This window comes from Aulonocara sp. 'chitande type north' Nkhata Bay, linkage group LG10, assembly GCF_057382095.1.
Source record: "Aulonocara sp. 'chitande type north' Nkhata Bay isolate Kocher_YH1m ecotype deep benthic linkage group LG10, A_spYH_male_GT1.1, whole genome shotgun sequence".
Lineage (NCBI taxonomy): Eukaryota > Metazoa > Chordata > Actinopteri > Cichliformes > Cichlidae > Aulonocara > Aulonocara sp. 'chitande type north' Nkhata Bay.
The window spans coordinates 9,919,823-9,941,993 of record NC_141353.1 but is presented as its reverse complement, the minus strand read 5'-3'; the positions used below and the strand labels follow the sequence as shown (position 1 = coordinate 9,941,993).

Genomic DNA, 22,171 nt, shown 5'->3' with positions numbered 1-22,171 from the left:
TTCCTGATCAAACCCTCAAACTTTGGTTAAAGCACCTTCTTGACCTGTGACTGATCTGGCTGTCTTTATTCTACTACATGTCCCACTGTTGTTTTATTTTGGTTTATTAAATTCATTGTTTCTGCACAGTGCTGCTGAGCGCCTGAAGGTCATGGGCAGCCAGTGATTTTCAGCCTCATCCTGTGCGTAAAGAGATTTCTCCAGATTGTTCAAATCTTTCGATGATATAATATACTCTGATCAGATGTTCAGTTTTCACTGTTAACGTTGATGAGCACTACTCTGTAGCTGTATTTGTAGATGTTTAGATGCAGTTTTTTGTAGATTAATGGACTGTCTACTGACCTACTGAAAATGAACCTGATTGGCTGCCCATCCATCCATTTCTTTACTTGTTACTTTTGTTTCTTTTCCAGCATCTTTCATTTATTTATTTATTTTTTGCCACCATCCCAACTTTTAGTGTCGATAATATTTTTCATGCAATGTCTCTCTTTCAACATCTGATATCAAATCATTGCGGCCTGTTTGTTATACAGAGTCTTGACTTTGCACTTCTGTGACCTGACAATGCAGCGAGTCAATGACAGCAATAAGAAAACCCTGTTAGTGTGGCTAATGTGGCTGCTAGCACCACAACATATAACATACTGATGCTATGTGACAAATCGTAGGTATGTTACATGTCCAAAGGCATGAGAGCCAATGGATCCATACATGTAAAAGTGTTTTACATTCTGATCCCGAATCCCTTTGCAAAACACTGATACAGTTAAAGTTATGGTTATGGTTAGGGCTGGATTGGAGGACTGGAAACTCTGCTCAAGCGCGTGTTAGAGCCGTGAGCGGCATTCTGTTGGATTCAAAAGAGGATCCGGAGCGTCTCATAAGGATGCAGAAGGGTACCTCTGTGACAAATCATCGGTATGTTACGCATTGAGAATGAGAATGCTCTCGCTAGCATTGATAGGGAAACTAATGATCTATAAAAACTGTACAGTGTGTGACTAACTGCCTCCGCTAAACTGTGAGCCTGCTACATTCCTTCTCCTTTGTTCTGTCACTCACACTGGATGTTGATTAAGTTAAATTTCTGAAAAAATCTGTTTCTGTGTTTTGAGACAACAGAACGACTGACGGATTACTTTAAAGTAACCTGTAAACTACAGGAAACATCATTAAGATGCACAAGAGACGTAAGCCAGATTTTGAAACTATGCCAACATTCATTCTTTCAGGTCTGTTCAAAGCTGCATACACAGAAAGTGGCTGTTAAAGTACGAAGTACATTAAACCTTTGAAACCTGCAGCATACAGGCATTGTACAAAAAATCATCTGCAGGTTATTTCATGATAAAATGTGAATTATACATTCTGAGTGTGTGTGGGTAATTTTTACTGTGTAACAGGTGTGTTAGCTTTTTTGTTTATTCCACTTCATCTCTTAAAATAAAATCAACACACTAAAAATGAAACTTCTGTAAGAAAACAACATTCATGATGCACAATTTTGTGGAAAACGTTTTTTTTTTTTGTATCAAACAACTTTTATGAATTTTTGTGTAAAGCTCTGAAATGTACCAGCAGTCACTGAACACTTCATCAGAAACCTAAAATGTTTTAAAATGTCATTGTTAAAAGTTTTTGCATGAACTTTTTGGAACAACCGATTCCTGCATCTGTATTTTTTGTTAATCTACAATAACTTGTGAACACCAGGCGCTTCCTCTGCTGTAATTCTAAATGCACTTTCATATCAGATGCAGTATGCACCGCACTCACCGCTACCTAGAAAAGTTCAACTTTGAACTTTGACCATGCACGTGTACTCACGCTGCCGCGCTGGCGCTTTCCTTGGCACAGCAGGAAACCGTTATTGTGCAGTGCAAACAATAGAACTGAATGTGTTTCCGAGCACAGCACTGCATGTGCTGCTTCCAGCGTGAAAGGGCCTTAAATCTGCTTTAAAGGGGAAATGACTGACACTTTTGAAAATAAGCTAATTTTGCTTTACAGAGAAGGAGTTAGGATAAAACAAATAAGACATCAAGTATAATTAATGAACTTTAGAAGTGCTTTTACATGTATATTGATTTCCAGTCCCTTACTGTAAGCAAATCTAAATTGTTTGTTTTCCCAAAATAAAATCTTTTCTTTAACTTTACACAGTTCAAAACTCAGGGAAGTCTATAGTACCATTCCCATTACCAGAGATGGGTTTGTATGACTGCTTGTTGTGGGACTCATCATTCAGCATGGGGTTGTCGGGGGCAGGGTTTGTGACGATGCCCATGAAGAGGGGGGTCAAGGAGGCGTCATCGACGAGAGCAAAAAGAAAAGGGGAGTTTACAGAGAACATGGAGACTGAGCGCATGGAGGTTACAACGGTGGTGGCCGAGGCCTCGACACCTTCTTCACTGAGTTCTATTGTGCTGGCGTGCCGAATGCCGGTCACCGTGAGGGGCTGGTCCGATATCCCAGAGAGGTCAGGACCAGAGAACAGAGAGCCAAGGCCTGATAGATACAATGAGAGAGAGAAAAATGTCAAACGCTTGCAGACTAACAAGTTTTGGTCAGTCCCTGCAGGTAACAACAACTTGTGGAACCACACAATTTCATAAGTTTGGCTCTTTTTTTTCATTCTCAGGACCAAAATGAATGCTGAACTGGAGTAATAGTCAGTTGGCGGTTGGCGGTAAAATCAAGGTCTTTAAGTCTGACGTTATTAGCCATGTCTGTGCCCAAATTCCGCTGCAGGTCCCAAAATCAAACGAACACTGCTGGATCACTGAGAGTTGAAAAACTGTCTAAATTCTTTCATCTGTAATAAAATGATCACTGTGGCTGCTCCACCAGGTGTAAAAATTAAGTTTAACACGGTGGTCAGCACTGTTGCCAGCAAGAAGATCCTGAGTTCAATTCCACCATCAGGCTGGGGTGGAGTTTGCATGTTTTCCCTGTGTTTGCGTGGGTTCTCCCCGGGTACTCCGGCTTCCTCCCACAGTCTAAAGACATGCACTTTGTGGGGATAGGTTAATTGAAGTATCTAAATTACCCATAGGTGTGAATGTGAGTGCGTCCCTGTGTGTTAGCCTTGCGACAGACTGGCGACCTGTCCAGGGTGTACCCCCGCCTCTTGCCCCACGACCCTGAAAAGGATAAGCGAATGCGAATGGGATGGGGGATCCAGGCATCCATGAGAACCGAATTTATTAAATTTAACGAAGATAGAAGTTAGCAGGAAGTTAGCTTGCTAGCTCCTATCTAAATATAATATAGCATCTTCTAACTGAGAGATTTCTGGAAAAATTCAAACGTACAGCTCTGCTATCACTTCCAACATAAAAGAAGACAGAAAACTAAACAGCAGTGACGTTTGTAGGGTTACTGAAGTTGGGCTAGCTGGTATATAATGATGTGCTACGTGATCGCTAGCTACACCCGACCAACCAATCACAGCAGATGGCCCCGCCCCTCCCTGAGCCTGGTTCTGCCGGAGGTTTCTTCCTGTTAAAAGGGAGTTTTTCCTTCCCACTGTCGCCAAAGTGCTTGCTCATAGGGGGGTCATATGATTGTTGGGTTTTTCTCTGTATCTATGAAGCGCCTTGAGGCAACTTTTGTTGTGACTTGGCGCTATATGAATAAAATTGAATTGAATTGAATTTAATTGAATTTAATTGAATTACACAGCTATGTTAGCATAACATAAACACAGTGAAGGTGGAGGATGAACGCTAACTTTTTTTTCCACTCGGTAAAAGTTCACATGAGGGTTCCTGATGGTCAGGAACAAATGTAATTGCATGGCAGGATGCTGTAAACGGACCAAACTTCAGTCAGGAGAACAACTGAGATAATCCATCCACAATACCAGGTTAGTCATTCATATACTGCTGCATGGGCTGGGCTGTAGTTACATCGTAAGGTTTTTAAAATGATTAACGGTAATAAAAACCGAGAGAAGCCGACTGTGATTACTGACTGTTTTTAGGGGCTTTTTGAGATTAAATAGAACAAGATATAAAGCATTAAAACATGTTAAAAACACAAAAGCCTTATTAAACGCAGGGTAGTTTGGACCCGGAAGCAGGATTCATCAAGTCATCACTTAAAGACCAGATTATAATTTACTGGGAGGAGGGAGAGACAGAGGTAATAACCTTGCCAATAGTAAACCTTGGACAGCACAACAACTCCCTCTAACATAATGATAAATGAAAACTATTGACTGGTTATAACATTTGAAAAAGTATTAGCTTTGTCTATTCAGTGTAACTGACAAGCAAAGAATGAAACATTTCACATCCCAAAATGGAACACCCCCAATCTCCTATAAAACTTTGCTGTGGCCATCTTATTTTCTCAGCCATCCAGCAGTGACTGCAAGTGTAAAGAAAACCAAGAATAGAAAAAGTAAAAGACCAACCAATAATTTTAAGTCTGCCATATAGATTATAACAACCATAATCAGAGAAGAAATACTTTATACTTGTTAATGAGCAATAGTAAATATTAAAAAGATAAAAACTAAAAGGTTTTTCAGAATGCACTCCTTATTGGTTTCCATTTCAGAAATTGATATGTTTTTGTAGTGCTGTCACTGTTAATCTCATTAAAATGATCATCCCGTTAACGAGCTTACCACGCTAACGCGTTGACGCTGTCCAGCCCCATGCACGGGGTGATCCGCGGTAACTCGTTAACGGAGATTTGCCGCGTTAATGCAGTTATGGCGTTAAGGTCATTTTAACGAGATTATTGCTAACAGCACTAGTTTTTTTGTTTTATCTGCACAAAAAAATTACAACCTTTTACATTTTTAAGGGCAATAATTTCTCATAATTATAATTAATTATGAGATCCCTGCAAGCAGCCAATCCCCAAGCTCGGGTCCTCTACCAGAGGCCTGGGAGCTTGAAGGTCCTGCGCAGTATCTTAGCTGTTCCCAGGACTGCGCTCTTCTGGACAGAGATCTCCGGTGTTGTTCTGCTGGAGCCACTTGCCTAGTTTGGGAGTCACCGCACCTAGTGCTCCGATTACCACGGGGACCACCGTTACCTTCACCCTCCACATCCTCTCGAGCTCTTCTCTGAGCCCTTGGTATTTCTCCAGCTTCTCGTGTTCCTTCTTTCTGATGTCGCTGTCATTGGGAACCGCTACATCGATCACTACGGCCGTCTTCTTCTGTTTGTCTACCACCACTATGTCCGGTTGGTTAGCCACCACCATTATATATATATATATATATATATATATATATATATATATATATATGTCAAAAATGACATCACTTGGGGCAGGTAATGGTGGACATGCGATAGTTTGAGCTGACGTCTGTTCCAACGTAGGAAGTGTTACAAACAGCTGATCGGATCGGCAAAGCGTGTTTCTGAATATTATGTTTTTGTTGCTGCAAGTGCTTTTTATGCAATTTTTGCAAAGCTATATGTGGAAGGAAACTGTGACCTAGGACAAGCTGATGGCATAAGATGTAAGTACGACTCCTCCGGTTTCATATGCAAAAAAAATTATTGCGCTAGCTTACGAGGTTGCAGTTCTATCGGGATTTAAAAATAGTTGCGCAAAACAGAGCGTGCCCGCTCCGACCAGCTTTAAAGGGTTAAAGATTTTTTTGTAAGTATTCACTGTGTTAAAGATTGATGAAAACTATTAAAACTCTCTTTGAATTCCAGCATACATTCTTTGTGTTTATTCTGCATTTACTTCATTGAATTGCGTAAATGTCTGCTACAATCTTAAATTATAAAGTTGAAAAAATGTAATTGGAGCCAGGCTATTGATCAAGTAATTGCAATTAATAACAGAAAATTGTAAGATTAATTAGTTATTTTTTTCATCATCATCATCATCATCATCATCAACTTTATTTATAAAGCACTTTAAAACAACCACAGCTGACACAAAGTGCTGTACATTGGAACTGTAAAATAAAATTACATGAGATATAAATAAAAAACAAATAAAAGAAGAGTGAAATCATTAATTAAATAACTACTGCATTAAAAAAGAAACTAAGTCTCACTGAGGTTAAAAGCCAAGGAATAAAAGTGGGTTTTAAGACGTGATTTAAAAGTGGACAGTGAAGGGGCCTCTCTAACATGCATGGGCAAATTATTCCATAATTTTGGAGCCACAATAGAGAAAGCCCCGCCCCCTCTGAGCTTCCTCCTGGATCTCGGTACCTCCAGGAGCAGCTGGTCAGCTGACCTGAGAGACCGACAGGGTATGTGGGGATGAAGAAGCTCAGAGAGGTAAGGCGGGGCAAGACTGTGTAGGCAATTAAAAACAAACATAAGAATTTTAAAATTAACTCTAAAAGACACAGGCAGCCAGTGCAGAGAGGCCAGCACGGGGGTTATATGCTCTCTTTTTCGAGTTCCTGTTAGGAGTCGTGCAGCCGCATTTTGAACCAGCTGCAGACGTGAGAGCAACGACTGACTGACCCCCACATAAAGTGAGTTACAGTCGTCCAGGCGGGAAGAAATAAAAGCATGGATCACTGTTTCAAGGTGCTGCCTCGAAAGAATTTAGTCTTGCCAGTCGCCTATATATATACACACTCAAGTACAGTCAAGAAACAAAAAAAAAACACCCAGCACGCCCCTGCGGGCGGTTTATCCTTCAAGCTCGGGTCCTCTACCAGAGGCCTGGGAGCTTGAGGGTCCTGCGCAGTATCTTAGCTGTTCCCAGGACTGCGCTCTTCTGGACAGAGATCTCCGATGTTGTTCCCGGGATCTGCTGGAGCCACTCGCCTAGCTTGGGAGTCACCGCACCTAGTGCTCCGATTACCACGGGGACCACCGTTACCTTCACCCTCCACATCCTCTCGAGCTCTTCTCTGAGCCCTTGGTATTTCTCCAGCTTCTCGTGTTCCTTCTTCCTGATATTGCTGTCATTCGGAACCGCTACATCGATCACTACGGCCGTCTTCTTCTGTTTGTCTACCACCACTATGTCCGGTTGGTTAGCCACCACCATTTTGTCCGTCTGTATCTGGAAGTCCCACAGGATCTTAGCTCGGTCATTCTCCACCACCCTTGGGGGCATCTCCCATTTTGACCTCGGGACTTCTAGGTTATACTCGGCACAGATGTTCCTGTACACTATGCCGGCCACTTGGTTATGGCGTTCCATGTATGCCTTGCCTGCTAGCATCTTGCACCCTGCTGTTATGTGCTGGATTGTCTCTGGGGCATCTTTACACAGCCTGCACCTGGGGTCTTGCCTGGTGTGATAGACCCCAGCCTCTATGGATCTTGTACTCAGAGCTTGTTCTTGTGCTGCCATGATTAGTGCCTCTGTGCTGTCTTTCAGTCCAGCTTTGTCCAGCCACTGGTAGGATTTCTGGATATCAGCCACCTCCTCTATCTGCCGGTGGTACATACCGTGCAGGGGCCTGTCCTTCCATGATGGTTCCTCGTCTCCCTCCTCTTTCTTGGGTTTCTGCTGCCTGAGGTATTCACTGAGCACTCGGTCAGTTGGGGCCATCTTCCCAATGTATTCTTGGATGTTCCTTGTCTCATCCTGGACTGTGGTGCTGACACTCACCAGTCCCCGGCCCCCTTCCTTCCGCTTAGCGTACAGCCTCAGGGTGCTGGACTTGGGGTGAAACCCTCCATGCATGGTCAGGAGCTTTCTTGTCTTTATGTCAGTGGCTTCTATCTCCTCCTTTGGCCAGCCTATTACCCCAGCAGGGTACCTGATCACGGGCAGGGCGTATGTGTTGATGGCCCGGATCTTGTTCTTACCATTCAGCTGACTCCTCAGGACTTGCCTGACCCTCTGCAGGTACTTGGTGGTTGCAGCCTTTCTAGCGGCCTCTTCATGGTTCCCATTTGCCTGCGGGATCCCCAGGTACTTGTAACTGTCCTCTATGTCTGCAATGTTGCCTTCTGGTAGTTCAATCCCCTCAGTTCTGACTACCTTCCCTCTCTTTGATACCATCCGACTACACTTCTCCAGTCCGAACGACATTCCAATGTCATTGCTGTATAGCCTGGTAGTGTGGATCAGTGAATCGATGTCTCGTTCACTCTTGGCATACAGCTTGATGTCATCCATGTACAGGAGGTGGCTGACAACTGCTCCGTTCCGTAGTCGGTATCCGTAGCCAGTCTTGTTAATGATCTCACTGAGGGGGTTCAGGCCTATGCAGAACAGCAGTGGGGACAGAGCATCTCCTTGGTAGATCCCGCACTTGATGGTAACTTGTGCTATGGGCTTGGAGTTGGCCTCTAATGTTGTACGCCACATCCCCATTGAGTTCCTGATGAAGGCTCTTAGGGTCCCATTGATCTTGTACAATTCTAGGCATTCCAGTATCCAGCTGTGGGGCATTGAGTCATAGGCCTTCTTGTAATCAATCCAGGCAGTGCACAGGTTGGTCAGTCTGGTCTTGCAGTCTCGGCTGATTGTTCTGTCTACCAGTAGCTGGTGTTTTGCACCTCTGGTATTCTTGCCAATTCCTTTCTGTGTCCCGCTCATGTATTGACCCATGTGCCTGTTCATCTTAGCCGATATGATGCCTGACAGGAGCTTCCATGTAGTACTGAGGCAGGTTATTGGTCGGTAGTTGGAGGGGACCGGTTCCTTCTTGGGGTCCTTGGGGATCAGGACCGTCCGGCCTTCAGTTAGCCATTCCGGGTGTCTCTCGTTAACTAGCAGCTGGTTCATTTGTGCTGCCAGACGCTCGTGGAGTGCAGTCAGCTTCTTCAGCCAGTAGGCGTGAACCATGTCGGGCCCTGGTGCTGTCCAACTCTTCATACTGGAGACCCTTTCTTGGATATCTGCCACTGTGATGGTTACTGGACCCTGTTCAGGGAGGTCGCTGTGGTCTGCCCTCAGATCCACTAGCCACTGAGCATTGCCGTTATGGGTTGCATCCTTCTCCCATATGCTCTTCCAGTATTGCTCCGTCTTCAGAAAAATTAAAGTTTTTTTTTATTTAAACTTTTGGGAGTTTGCTTTGTGTTTTGTTTATTTTATTTTTAAGTGTTTCAAACAATAGCAGCTGGATAGCGTAGTGGTTAAACTACACGCCTTTGGAACAGAGGATCGCAAGTTCGATTCCTGCCTGGGGCGTCTGTATCCAGTAAGGGTCCTAAGGCTAGACCCCCTATGCTAAGCAAGCCTACCGCAGACATGAGCGAGACAGATAAATATGAAGGCATGCCGGCTCGGACGTCGCCCGGATCAACAAGGTCCGCGTCAGGTGTTGAGGAACCAGGGCACCCTGACGAAAAGTGGGCTACTGGAACAAGAAGGCATCGGTGGGCAGGGACGAAAACAGGGCGTTGTTGGAATGCTACTACGCAAGTAACCCCGGCGGAAGGGGCTACATGAATAGGATGAGGGACCTATGGATTCTTCGATACCCAACATCCACAATGACGGCGAAACAACTAGTAGCTCAGTGTTCCAACATTCGAAAGAAGGGACTGCTCTCACAGCTAGAGATTGACGAGGTACAACACAAATGCTACGGCAAGGAGGAGTCAGGACGCCAGGTCAGGGGGGAGATATCATCACCCCCACCCGAGATTGGGTACATAGCCCCAAGTGCGATAGGAGAAGGATCGTTGAGTGCGAGAGGAACTGACCTGAAAAATAGGATCATGGCCAAGCTTGAAACCTGGATCCCCCGTAGCCGGTTACCAAGATTACGTGAAGTACCCTCAGAAGGTCTGCTAGATGATGTTAATGCAGCACTACGGGCAATACCTACAACCACGATTACCGACACTAACAAGCTGATCTACAATACGGCAGCAGTGATCAGTGAGATGCTTGGCTACAAGTTGAACAGCCACAAGGGGCAGTACCCTCCATGGAGAAGGAGGCTAGAGGGCAAGATCAAAGTAGCACGGAGGGAGGTTAGCCAACTAACGGAGTTGCAGAAAGGTGCGACAAATAAGGTGCCTAAGAAATACAGCAAGCTGTCCATACCTGAGGCCTTGGAAACTGCCAAGCAAAGACTCAAGTATATATATATATATATATATATATATATATATATATACACTCAAGTACAGTCAATTATATATATATATACTTGACTGTACTTGAGTGTATATATATATATACACTCAAGTACAGTCAACGGTCAAAGCCAAATAACATAAGGCAAATTTGAAATCTAAACTAAGGCATAAAAAATGTATCTTTACCCTGTCTTGCTCGAAGGCTTTTAAGTACATGTGTTTCTGTGTGTTAAAGTGTGCAAGTGAATAATTGAGTTCATGTAAGCCTTTAAAAGACAATATGGTGGATGCAATGAAGAGAAGTGAGCATATCAGCATTCTGAAGTTTGTGCAGTATCTTTAAAATAAAACCCATCCTGACTCTGAGTGGTGCTGACAAACTAGTTTATGTTAGGGTGCCAGTACAATCTGTGGGTATCTCAACTTCCATAACGTTGACCTCAAAGCTACACGGTTTCATAAAGAGTCAATAAATTCTGAACTTTACTGTTGGACAACTGCAATCTGTTGTTCCATTTTGTTTAAACACAACTTTAAGTGGCACTCAACCAACTCAGATGCCAACAGACTTAATAAACTAATCCGTAAGGCCAGCAATGTTGTGGGGATGGAGCTGGACTCCCTCAAGGTGGTGTCGGAGAGGCGGATGCTGTCCAAGATAAAGACAATGTTGGATAACACCTCCCACCCACTCCATGACATGCTGGTCAGTCACAGGAGCTCGTTCAGTGAGAGACTGAGATTACCGAAAAGCACCACTGAACGACACAGGAAATCTTTCCTGCCTGTGGCTCCCTGTACAACGCATCCCCTTAACACACTGGTTACTGCTACAGCTACACATGTTTCTTTTCCAGCTATTTATTAATGAGTGACTTACGTATGTATGTATGTATATATATGTATATATTGTACTATTCTTAGTTAGCGTATTGTCTGTCTTGTCTTAATGTTGGTTTAAAATGGAGCACTGTAACAAAAAATAATTTCCCCCAGGGATCAATAAAGTATTCTGATTCTGATTCTGATTTATTGTGGTTGCAAATACTGAATTTCAACTGTCTGATTAGTCAAAGGTCACCTAAACGTTTCTCTGTAGAGCACCCACAGTACGATTGTAGGGAGCCATCTAGGGTTGAAAGGTTGCATCCACCCCCTTTAACACCCATTTGGAAACACTTTTGACAGAAAAACTTATTTTGAAATATAAAATCTTCCAGTGTGTGATGAACTGAAGGTAAATGTCAGAAGACCGTAAAATCTGGAGGAGCTTGAGAGACTTGCCATAGAAGAATGGGCTGGGATTGCTCAGGAGAAGCATATGAGACGTGTTGAAAACTACAACAAGTGACTGCGGGCTGTCAGTATCAGGAGACCTAAAAACTTTAGCCCTACTATGTTTTTTGTTTGTTTGTTTGTTTAATAATTTTGTTTCGGTGTTCATCCAAAATTCATAACAGGACTAACAATTTTGTCCTTAACTGTAAGTCCAAAGACCAAGGAAATCCTCGAAATTCAAGATGTCTTCAGTGACTCGTTCAGTTTCTTACCCATGTTGGTCAGAGCCGCCTGGAGCTCCTTTTGGTACTCCAGCTTCAATTTAGGCAAGTTCACCTGCATCAGTTTCTCCTGAGGTAGAGATCTGTAGAGGTCGGAGATGTTTAGTTTGGAAAGCACTGACAACAGGTTTCCTCTGGGAAGGATGATTAAGAAGCTGGTGTTTCCCTTGAAGGGAAAACTGGCAACCTGGACAAGAGAAGATGATATTTTGTCTGTGTCTTTTCCCCAACTTCATCTCAACATATAAACTAAAAGTTGAAGGGAACAGGCTGGAAGATGAGCCTTGCAACTTTGGATGGGAAACTGAGAAATCATTTGTAACTTTTGTTGTTGCCTTTGGCATGAGACCATGGATTAACCTCCTGAGAACCAGCCTATTCATTTATGTCCTCTGTAATGTACTTTTGTTTTTGGTCTACATCTTTTGATTTCTTTGACCGATCCTAATACGTCCTTTTTAAACAAAGAGTCTCTGTGGCTTTTAAACCACAAAACACGCTGCGCCAAAACTTGGTCCACCCCAAGGATTGGGTCCCCGACACAAACAGAGTAACATAGTGTACGCTGGTAAGTGCAGGAGGATTGCCAGGATTTATACATCGGGGAAACCAAACAACCTCTGGCTACAACACAGAAGAGCCACCTCGTCAGGCCAGGACTCTGCGGTCTATTTACACCTACAGGCCAGTGGACACTCTTTCAATGATGAGGATGTAACATCCTGGACAGGGAGGAACGCTGGTTTGAGGGCGGAGTCAAGGAGGCCATTTACGTGAAAAGGGAAAGACCATCTCTGAATGGAGGAGGGGCCTAAGGGTACATCTGTCACCATCTTACAGTTCTGTGATTGCAGCCATTCCCCAACTCTCTGTGAATGGGACTCATGGCCACTGATCAGTGAGCATGACAAGTTGTATATTAATGATCAAGCAACTGACCTCGTTATGCAAATATACTGTTTATAAGGTTGGGCAAAGCTGCAGTCAGCTGAGACTGAAGAAGTCACCTGGATGAGTGACGAAACGTTTCTCCCACTGAAAACGTTACGTCCAGATGAACAGAATCAACTTTTGGGACTAATAAGTCCTGGTGTATTAAATGGATGACATCCTGGGCTTTACATTGATATCTCGTGTGTTTAACTCCAAAGAGGAAGGAAATCACAAAAAAAGTTTAATAGGAAGATTCATTTTCCTTTGGTTCTCAGGATTAAGGCATGGCATAGGTGAGCTTCCACAGCTGCTATAAGACAAACAAATTTAAGATTTTTATAGAATTTAAAAAAATAACTAATCTTGAGATCTTATCACAAACAACAAATATGCTTTTCAAGTCACATGGTCAGTGTTGCCAACTTAGCGACTTTGTTGCTATATTTAGCGAGCTTTCAGACCCCTTAGCGACTTTTTTTTCTAAAAAAAAGTCGCTAAAAAAAGACGTGAAAGCGCTTTTACTCTCAACAAGCAGCGGGTGCTGTAACGCAGTCAGTTCTTCTTTTACTCTTTTACTCTTATGCTGTTTAGTGTAAAAGTGTAAAACTACTTATACACACACACACACAGTAACTCCACCAGAGTGCCTATTTCGGGTCACTTTTGCCGGTCCAAGCCCGGGTAAAGGAGCAGGGTTGGAATTGTGACATTAAAAAACAATAATTGCTAAAATAAATTTAATTTGTAGTTCTAAATAAACTCTAAATGCATTTAGGACGTTTTTTACTCACTTTATGTCTCTTCCACGATGTCATTTCTCTCTCCAACAACGTAGGTTACAATTAGATTAGCATGACCAATTATGCAAATTAGGCGATGACGTCATTTAGCGACTTCTAGCGACTTTTAGGACAACCAATAGCGATTTTCCTTACTGAGGAGTTGGCAACACTGCACATGGTTTCTGTCTATGTTAAATGTTGTGCTACCCCAGACGTTGGTGTTACCTGTGCTTCCAGTTTGGAATCATACATCAGGCGTAAAGGGTACTGGACAGATTTCATCATGTCCACTGACACAGAGTTCTGGCTGTCCAAGTAAAACTCTCCCTTTGATGTTGCTTGTGGGTCAAACTGTGTTTGCCACTGACCTGATGAAAAGTGGAAAAAAGTCAGAATCATTAGCAACTTAAATTCAGTTTATTTCTCAGTTGTTGAAGCGGCTGTAGATAATCACATTGTATCACGGCTTGTCTTTACAGTGCTCATTAATAGCATGAGATGCTTCCCTGGTTTGTACAATGTGCTGTCTGGTTATATGACAGTGGTACTGTTTCTTGAGAATGATGTCCTCCTTGGCCAGGACAGATTTTTTTTTTGCAGTTTTCACAATTCTGAGAGCTTTTTTCTCCCTTTAGAAAACTTTGATTTATTTGTCCTGTTAATGAGCAAGGATTTAGCTTTGTTCCATCTTTTCTCTGACTGTAAAACACAATAATGAAGAGTTTTGTTTTGTGGAGTGGGTCACCTTTGAAGTATACAGCATTCATGAGCATAAGCACCACATCATGTGGAATACTTTCTAGGAAGTTGGGGATGTGTCCATTGGTAACATTCTCAACCCATTGGTTGACCTCGTCCATAGAGACTAAAGGAACAGGCTGTGATTTGTACCTGGAAAATTCATATCAACATGGCACATACAAGACAAGAGTAATGAACAGACATTTAAGAGAGGTATCTATTCTCATTTTTACCTATTTTTTTACCTGCATCAAATATAAAATTATATATTTTAACATGACGTTTTGTATTATGCAGTGAACATTTCTGACCATGCTCTCAGGCCCTCTTTAGCTTTCTTCTTAATATCTTAATTGATTTTGAGCATTGTTGCACCACCTAGCAAACTGGAAGACTGTAAAACCATAAACAAACAGGAACGTATGAAACAAATTCGATTTATCCCTTTATTCCACCAAAAAAGTGTTTTTTTTAACTTGGCTGCTTCTCTGGAACTTTGTGCAATACTTTCCCAAATGTAAATTATACCTGTGCAGAGACTCTTCAACAAAGGACGCCTTCACTTTAAATCCTGAGAGAGAAAGGACAGGAAAAATACAAATAGAAGTCCAGATTTATACCAATCTTACGATAAATCACCACAAGTACAATATTCATCATCTCATACCTGGCTTCAGGTACATGCGTGCCGCTACCTCCAATGATGTGTGGCTAAAATGAGGTACAAGGCTTCCCAGTGCATGATGGTAGCATGCCAGACCGTGGGCATGAAGGGTCTTTAGTAGCAGCTTCTCTGTCTCAGTGCGAGCACCTTCGAGAAAAATCAGATCACATAATAAAACCAAAGAAACATTTCATACCAGCTCCTGAACTTCATCACAACATGTCTGCTTCTGTCTTGTGTAGAAAAGTACTAAATGTAGGCTGCTGGTGTTGATGATGTTTGTTCCTTTTGCATGTGCACTGCCACAGAAAAAAGAAAACTCACATTAGACAAACAGCTTCTTTGTAGTTGAATGAAACCACATTTAAAACCAGATCAGAATTACTGGCAGACTTTCTGTTGTTTTGGGTTCAGGAGTTGTGCTTCTCCTATTTTCATATTAATTCTGTCTCTCTTGTTCACTTTAAGTTCAAACCAAACTTTCAGCCAGCTGGCACTGGATACAACGAAGTCAAATATCAAACTTCATTAGAAGGTGGAAATGACCATTTTTAACATTGTTGACAGTAAAGCCCAGACCCCTCCATCAAATTCAGTGCCTCGTCTTCATATTTTCAGGAAGTGATCAAGAATTTCACAGGTTTCGTCTTGTGACGGTGCTCGCAAATCATATTTCACAACGTTTGTCAGATAAAGAGATGAACCTCTAACCCACAACTGACCTAAGGTGAGTTGACCGAGGGCAAAAGCAAGACTGAGCGGTGAGAGGATGACATTGGGCTGCTGTGGACTAACAGGAAGATTTTCCAGGAGCTGCAAACCCAGTTGCTCGGTGGCCTTTCCTATTGCCCTGTGTGCCTCAGGGCTGAACGCTCCTCCACAGCTGTCACCCTCTGACGCCTCGTCTTCTTCTGTTTTACTGACACTTGTAGGTGCTGGACTGGGCTCTTCCTGAAGACATGAGAACAGACTGGGTTATTTTCTAGTGTACAGTTACAGGGAGAGTATTTCCCCTTAGTTATTTAGACTGAGGTTCTTCTTACAGTGAGTCCCAGATGGCAGAGACAAAGCAAGAGAAGAAGAGGATACAGCTTCATCTTTGAACCTGAAAATGTAAGGAAGAAGAACATATTTCATTTTAATGAGAATTATTATTCATCAACAGCAAAATGAAAATGGAAAGAGCCATCAAAGTCCGACACTGGAGACGTCCCAGACACGTGTACAGAGTTACTCTTTTTTAAGATCTCTTTTGATTGAGTTTTGAACTGATTAAAAGAATTCAGGCACCCAGTTTCCCTGAGAGAAAGTCCCACTGGGTGCAATTCAGTGATTTTTATTTATTTACTTTATAAAATGTTACTTTCTTATTTTAAAAAAAATGTTATTTTTCTCATTGCTAATTTAAGTCTTTTAACCAGAAAGAACACAGCTACAGAAATGCTGAGAAAATATTATCCAGCAGTAGTTTTTTCCATTTGCACCAATAAGAACGCAGCTACAGTGATGTCACTCGCTGGTTTTGCCATCCCAATCTTGTTTTGTGTTTTGATGTGATGAGCAAGACAACAACAACAATGTTTTAGGAATAAAAATCATGTTACCATGTTAACACAGTATATGAGTTACACCTCAGAGTACACCCGAGTACACCTGAGGCTCAGGGCTGGGCTGGGACAAAAAATCAGCCCGGGCATTTTGACTGGAGACCGGCCCACCAGGTATTATAGGAAAAGCCATAAAGCCTTTGAATGAAAACAAACGTCGTTGTGACAGTGATGTACAGTCTTGTTGGTATATATGTATCAATCTGATAAACTTAAACCTGCACCATCCTCCCTGTTCTGGTATTCTAAACAGTGCTTAGCTGAAACCCAAAGAGCTGGTCGAGTTAACCTCCTGAACTATCTACAACACATGGTGGAAACCTGAAATTAAGACAGAGAAGACTAGAGGTGAGACATGACCATTACTGAATATTAAAAATAATAAATGACAGATTTAGTGATATTTTCATAAACTATTTATTTACCACATCAATAAACAGCACGGCAGGGCAAAATATTTTTCTAACATGGCTTTTAAAAGTGAAAGGAGACAGAAAGACAGGTGAGAAAGAATAAAACTTAACTGACTTTTTGATGGCATCTTACACAAAGTACTGGTACAGAATCTAGAAAATGTGGGAAAATGCTGGCATCATGTACAGTACTTTCTTCTGAAGAAATTATGTTGGGACCCTGAAAAAAACTTGCACTTTGGCGACAGTGGGAAGGAAAAACTCCCTTTTAACAGGAAGAAACCTCCAGCAGAAGGGTAAGATCAGAATATCTCTTAGCTGGTGATATTAGCATTTAGATCAAAGTACAGCCTCACACAGCTGCTAGCACACCAGCTGTGCAGGCTTTCATCTCTGTACTATAACTGTGAGCTGACGGTGATGTTTAAGGTGATTTGAGCTGATTGTTGGAATTTGGTGCTCTGTAAATAAAACTGAATTGAATTGCATTCATGTTCTGCTGTCAATATGTTGATATTTCTTTTGAATTATGAATTATTCATTGGTGCCTGGCTTCATTTGCATCTGTTCCAGGTTTTCCAGATGACAAACGTTCGGCTTCTTCCAGCTCTCAGACCTCTCTCCAGTTCTTTAGTCTGCATTTCATTGGAACTTCAGCAGAGTGAGAAGAGGGAACCGTGAGACAGAGAGCTCAGTTTGTATTCGCAATGTGTGTGTGTTATGAACACCACTGAACTATAACTTTATTAGTATTGTCATACATGAACAACAGGTGACCCCAGTTTCAGGAAAACACTGGAGATCACATCATAAATTAACAATAAAGCAACAACAACATATAAGCGTGTGGGACAGCAGGAGGCTGAAAAACTCCTAAGTTGACTTCTATAACTAGCCTTGTGAGGGCGCTACTGGCAACATGTTTTAATAGGTTACAGAGATACCTGAAGGTGCTTTTGTCATACGACACACGGCAGCTGCAGTCCTGACCCACTGAAACTAATCAAGTGAATCATTAGAAGTTGACGTAATCACACTTTTCTGAAACATTTAATAGAATGTAAGCAGAGGTGGAAAGCATTCTCAGACGGGCGATTATAATGTTCACAGGGAGGTGTGGGTCACACATCAGTGTGGTGCACACATGTGGTCTCAATTACCCCGTCTGAGATTCCTGAAACACTTCCCAGACGGAGGGAAAAGGACAGAAAGTTTGTGAGCAAAGCTTGAAGAAGTCCTCGTTGTGTGTGATGTCCTTGTTGTTCTGGACTAAAGTTTCTGAGGCTACGTCCACACTAATGCGTTTTCCTTTGAGGTTGCAGGTTGAATCGTCTTGTGTTTCACGCATGCGCAGGACTGGAACGTAAGTGTTTGAATGTGGATGTGCAACTCTGTGAAAACGACTGAAAATGCTAGTGTGGACGTGGAGTTTTCAAATCTATCCGAGCTAGTGTGGACGTAGCCTTAAAGCTGCAGGATGCTGAGGAGAAACACTGACATGACTCCATCAGCTCAGTTCACAACATTTTAAATGCAGTAATGTAAATGAGTACATTTGTACTTTAATGAAATGCTGATAATTACTCTGCAGTCCAGACTCACCAGCCAACACCTCTGAGTGTCCATCAGAGGGCGACAAACACTCAGTGATATCCGCCAGAGGCAGCAGAGGAACTTCAGCTCACATGTGGTGTAACAGCAAAGCGCACACGATCACTTTAAATGCAGCTGCAGACGGTCTAATTGTAATCTGATTACATATCATGTTGAAATTCAGATTGGTGTCAAACAACATTTTAAATGTTTACATTCTGAGCCTCAATATTTTTCTACTGAAAATCAGCTAAATCAGTCTCAGTGGGTGGACCCAGAACCAGATCCCCTGAAGGAATCCGAGGCTCTGTAACAGGGCAGTTCCCAGATGGATCAAGGATTCACACTGGATCCGGTTTAGCGTGACTCATTTTCCAGATTACCCCGGATAAACCCCCGTATCATAGCTGCTGATTTTGTCCACAGTCTAAAATTAAACTGAAACATCTCAAATCTATCTGTCCAACACACAGACAGCTCTATAGTTCAATGTTTATTTTAACATGTTTGCTTTTACTTAAGTCTTGAAAAAAATTCTGCTTCTTTCTTCCATCAGTGTGAAACGGTCACTATCATTGGCCTGGTGTGTCCGTATCAGTGAAGACTGAGATTAGATTAAAGATGAAATCAGATTTATCTTCTAAATCTTACTAATTGTTTCCATAATGGCAGAAATAACAGAGTGCGATAAAAAAAAGAAGACGACCTTTTTGCAGTTCATCATTTCTCCCCTCCTAGTATCACGAGCATATTCATATTCCTCAATCCAGTGGATTAAAATGGACGTTCTGGCCTTTACTTATCTGTTGCCATGGTGAGTCATGCTCTTCTGATGATGGCTAATTGTCAAACTAACTCTGACCGAACTAAAAACACTGACTTGGTGATCTCGGATATAATAAACTTGAGTTTGTGAACCTGCTTCCTGGAGCAGAGCCCTGATTATTCTGTCAGTTTGCTTCATTTTGAAATGATTGTCTGTCCTTTTGTGTGTATTTAACTCTCAATTGTCATTTTTTCCAAATGTAAAATTAAAAGAATTTAATGTTTCACCTCTCATCCGAGAAGCTTCTTCAGTTCTAAGGTCAAATGGTGGAGAGTCCCAGATATAAACCTAGTGGGAGTATCTTCAAGCAACTTAAAGAAGTCCAGACGCTTTTCTTTGTAAGCTCCTTTGACTACGATGACCTGGATGACTGAGAACCTTCACAGACTCTCTCAGAAACAGTTCATAACTTCCCTTCAACTCATCCATGTCACCTAAAAGGTAAACCTGTTTCTCCATCACCTGTTCAGCTCTGATGATCCAGTAAGGACATCTCCTGGTTTCATCTTCATGTTTCCCTCTCACCACATATACAAACCAACATCATGACCAGCAGCTTTACAGCTGTGGCTCCAGCAAACATCAGCTGATACTAGAAATTAATATTAAATAAATTCTAACAACAGCTGATCAAGTTTAAAGGCGCTTCTGCTGTTTAACGCGACCTCCGCTAGTTTCCTCTTTCTGGCGCAAAGCGGGAGATAAACAAGCAAGAGAGACGGGACTTGCAGCAGAAACGCCGATCAGCTGATCATTGATCAGTTTCATGATTGAAGTAGCAGCAGGAGAGGGAGGGGGGAGAATGAGAGAAGAAGAGGCAGCTGTGCAGCAAAGAGGAAGAAAAAATCCAGCTTTTTGTCTTTTTTTTATTGCAGCTGAAGTACGGGACAAATCGCATTTATTTTCAGCTCAATACGAAACGCGTAATATTAACTCTGAATACCAGAGGATTCAGTTTTTTACGGGACAGTTGGCAACTCTACTAACTAACCTTATGAATAAAATAAAGTTCACTATCAGTAACATCATAGCACCACCCAGCTGTATAGAAACTCCGTCATGCTAGCTAGTAGCAGTGCGAGTTATTGTAACTGACGGTAAAAAGTCAGCATAACAAAAATAAACTCCATGTAAACTTGGTTTATATCTGACCCAGATAGACTGCAGGTCATAACTTCTTACCTGAAGTTCAGTTCACCTGACGCTCGCACCAGCAGCCGCCTCGGGTCTCTCCACCTCCCCTTTCCCCCATCCACCTGCTGGCCTCCACCACTTGCTAATTTTACTGAATCTGTGAAAGCTCCACCGTAGCCACTACCAAACAAGTGAGTTATTTTTACACGTCTGTCAGCATCTGTCCAATCCGCCACCTTTCACTGTTTACACGGTTACGAAAAAAAGACAACAACAAAACATCGCCCATTTAAAACGAAAAATTACCATCGGGCATACCGGACAAATGCCCGGTATGCCCAATGGCCAGTCCAGCTATGCCTGAGGCTCAGGGAAACAGGTTCAGAAATATTCTGTACTGGACCTAAACACTGAACAAGTAGAGTTTACGTCCTGTTCTGAATGCTAAACCAAGAACATCCCTGTGGTGACAGTTGTGTCTCATCCTCTAGGAACCAAAGATAACAGTTTAAGATGAAACATAAGACCAACATCTGCACACTCCTCCGTATGAAAGCTTTCAGGGTTATTGATATGTAAATATTCCCTCGCTAGGTTCAGACTCAGTTGACGTTTCAGATATGGCTGCTGTGTTTACCAGGAGACTAAAGGTTACTGTTTCAGAACCTCTTTTGGCTGCAGTACGCAGCATACACATGACAGGGAATGAACAGAACCGCATAAATACACCATCACTACATAAAAGGATCAGGCTCACCATTATATACATACTGCTCTGCAGAGTGCACTTCAACATGTAAGAACTTACGTACGGATATTGTAGTTAAAAGTCGCTGACTGCAAATTTTTCTCTAGAGATCAAATGCACAAAGGTTTCGGTAGATGAAGACATCCTTGAACTCACCTGGTTTTTGTCCGATGTGGAGACAGATGATGGGGATCAAAAGGGTTTAAAAGGTGAGATAAAATAAAAGTAAAGAAAGACAAACCAACCTTCTCCAGGCTGGACAGCGTAGCGCCTGGACCCGACTACTACCACCCCTCTGCTGGCTAGTTAATGATCAACTCGGTGCCTGCTGCCGCCACGCAATGTAAAAAACATCCTACAGTCTGACAGACAAGCTGCTTTTCAAACTGTAGGATGTTTCTCTGCACAAGCTGCCAGACTGAAAACACTGCTGGGAAGTTATTTAGCTTCAATGAACAGGAAGTAATACTACGATGCTGTACTTTCTCTTAATGTTAACTTTATAGTCCAAAATACTTTCTGCATGAAGTGAGTCCCCTTCACCAACACAGGTTTTACTTTAGTCACAGCTCACACAGAACAACAGTTATGGTAAAAAGCATGATATCATTTAACACTGACAGCGTACACATGGTGTAAATAAGTCATGAAGCCTCTGGGTAAATGTTTACTTTATTATTACATTTGTTTTTTTTACTTTACAAGGAGAGACTTTTTTTTAGCAACAGTGCAAGAAGCTTTGTTAAATATTCTAAAATGACAAATAAAGTAACTCTGAATCTACAGAGCACATTACAAATAATAAAACTTTCTTTCAATAACAGGTTAAACCTTCAAACTCCACCAATCATTTGGCCCCTGGAAGCATCTTCTGGAAAATTAAACAATCACGCCGTCTGGCACAAAAACACCAAAGAGCTGGGAAAACGCGTCATAAAGAGCTGGAACAGCAGCTTACTGCCGTTTGATTTCGGAGCCAAAAAATCGAGTATAACTTGTAGGTGCAGGCTGGTATTTTATAATCATTAAGTGCAGTTTGAAAATGATTGTGTGCTGAGAAAATGTGTAGAACCATAAACAAAGAAGCCTCTTTCTGCACAAGTCAGCACAGGTTAGGTTACTAAAACAGCTAAGCTCAAATAAGTGTAACGAAGCTGTGCCCAGTTAGAC

At 42.2% G+C, this 22,171-nt stretch overlaps 1 protein-coding gene across 1 annotated transcript; it reads right to left on the bottom strand.

Moving 5' to 3' along the window:
* Nucleotides 1-1,414: 1,414 nt before the first annotated feature.
* Nucleotides 1,415-21,309, bottom strand: serpinf2a (serpin peptidase inhibitor, clade F (alpha-2 antiplasmin, pigment epithelium derived factor), member 2a). The gene is made up of 9 exons (XM_086308141.1): nt 21,158-21,309; nt 15,724-15,785; nt 15,403-15,631; nt 14,684-14,827; nt 14,545-14,587; nt 14,021-14,166; nt 13,501-13,643; nt 11,552-11,747; nt 1,415-2,514 (listed from the first exon to the last, which is right to left on the bottom strand). Exons 2-9 carry the CDS (start codon nt 15,775-15,777, stop codon nt 2,171-2,173), a joined length of 1,299 nt encoding a protein of 432 aa, XP_086164267.1. The 5' UTR covers nt 15,778-15,785; nt 21,158-21,309; the 3' UTR covers nt 1,415-2,170.
* Nucleotides 21,310-22,171: the final 862 nt, after the last annotated feature.

Bases quoted from the DNA above. Each gene is read 5' to 3' on its own strand.
- serpinf2a (XM_086308141.1), bottom strand. From the start codon at position 15,777: ATGAAGCTGTATCCTCTTCTTCTCTTGCTTTGTCTCTGCCATCTGGGA. The intron at 14,828-15,402 runs GTCAGTTGTGGG...TTTTTCTCGAAG, and splicing joins CCTCGGTCAACTCACCTTAG to GTGCTCGCACTGAGACAGAG. The intron at 14,167-14,544 runs GTATAATTTACA...TGAATTTTCCAG, and splicing joins GTTGAAGAGTCTCTGCACAG to GTACAAATCACAGCCTGTTC.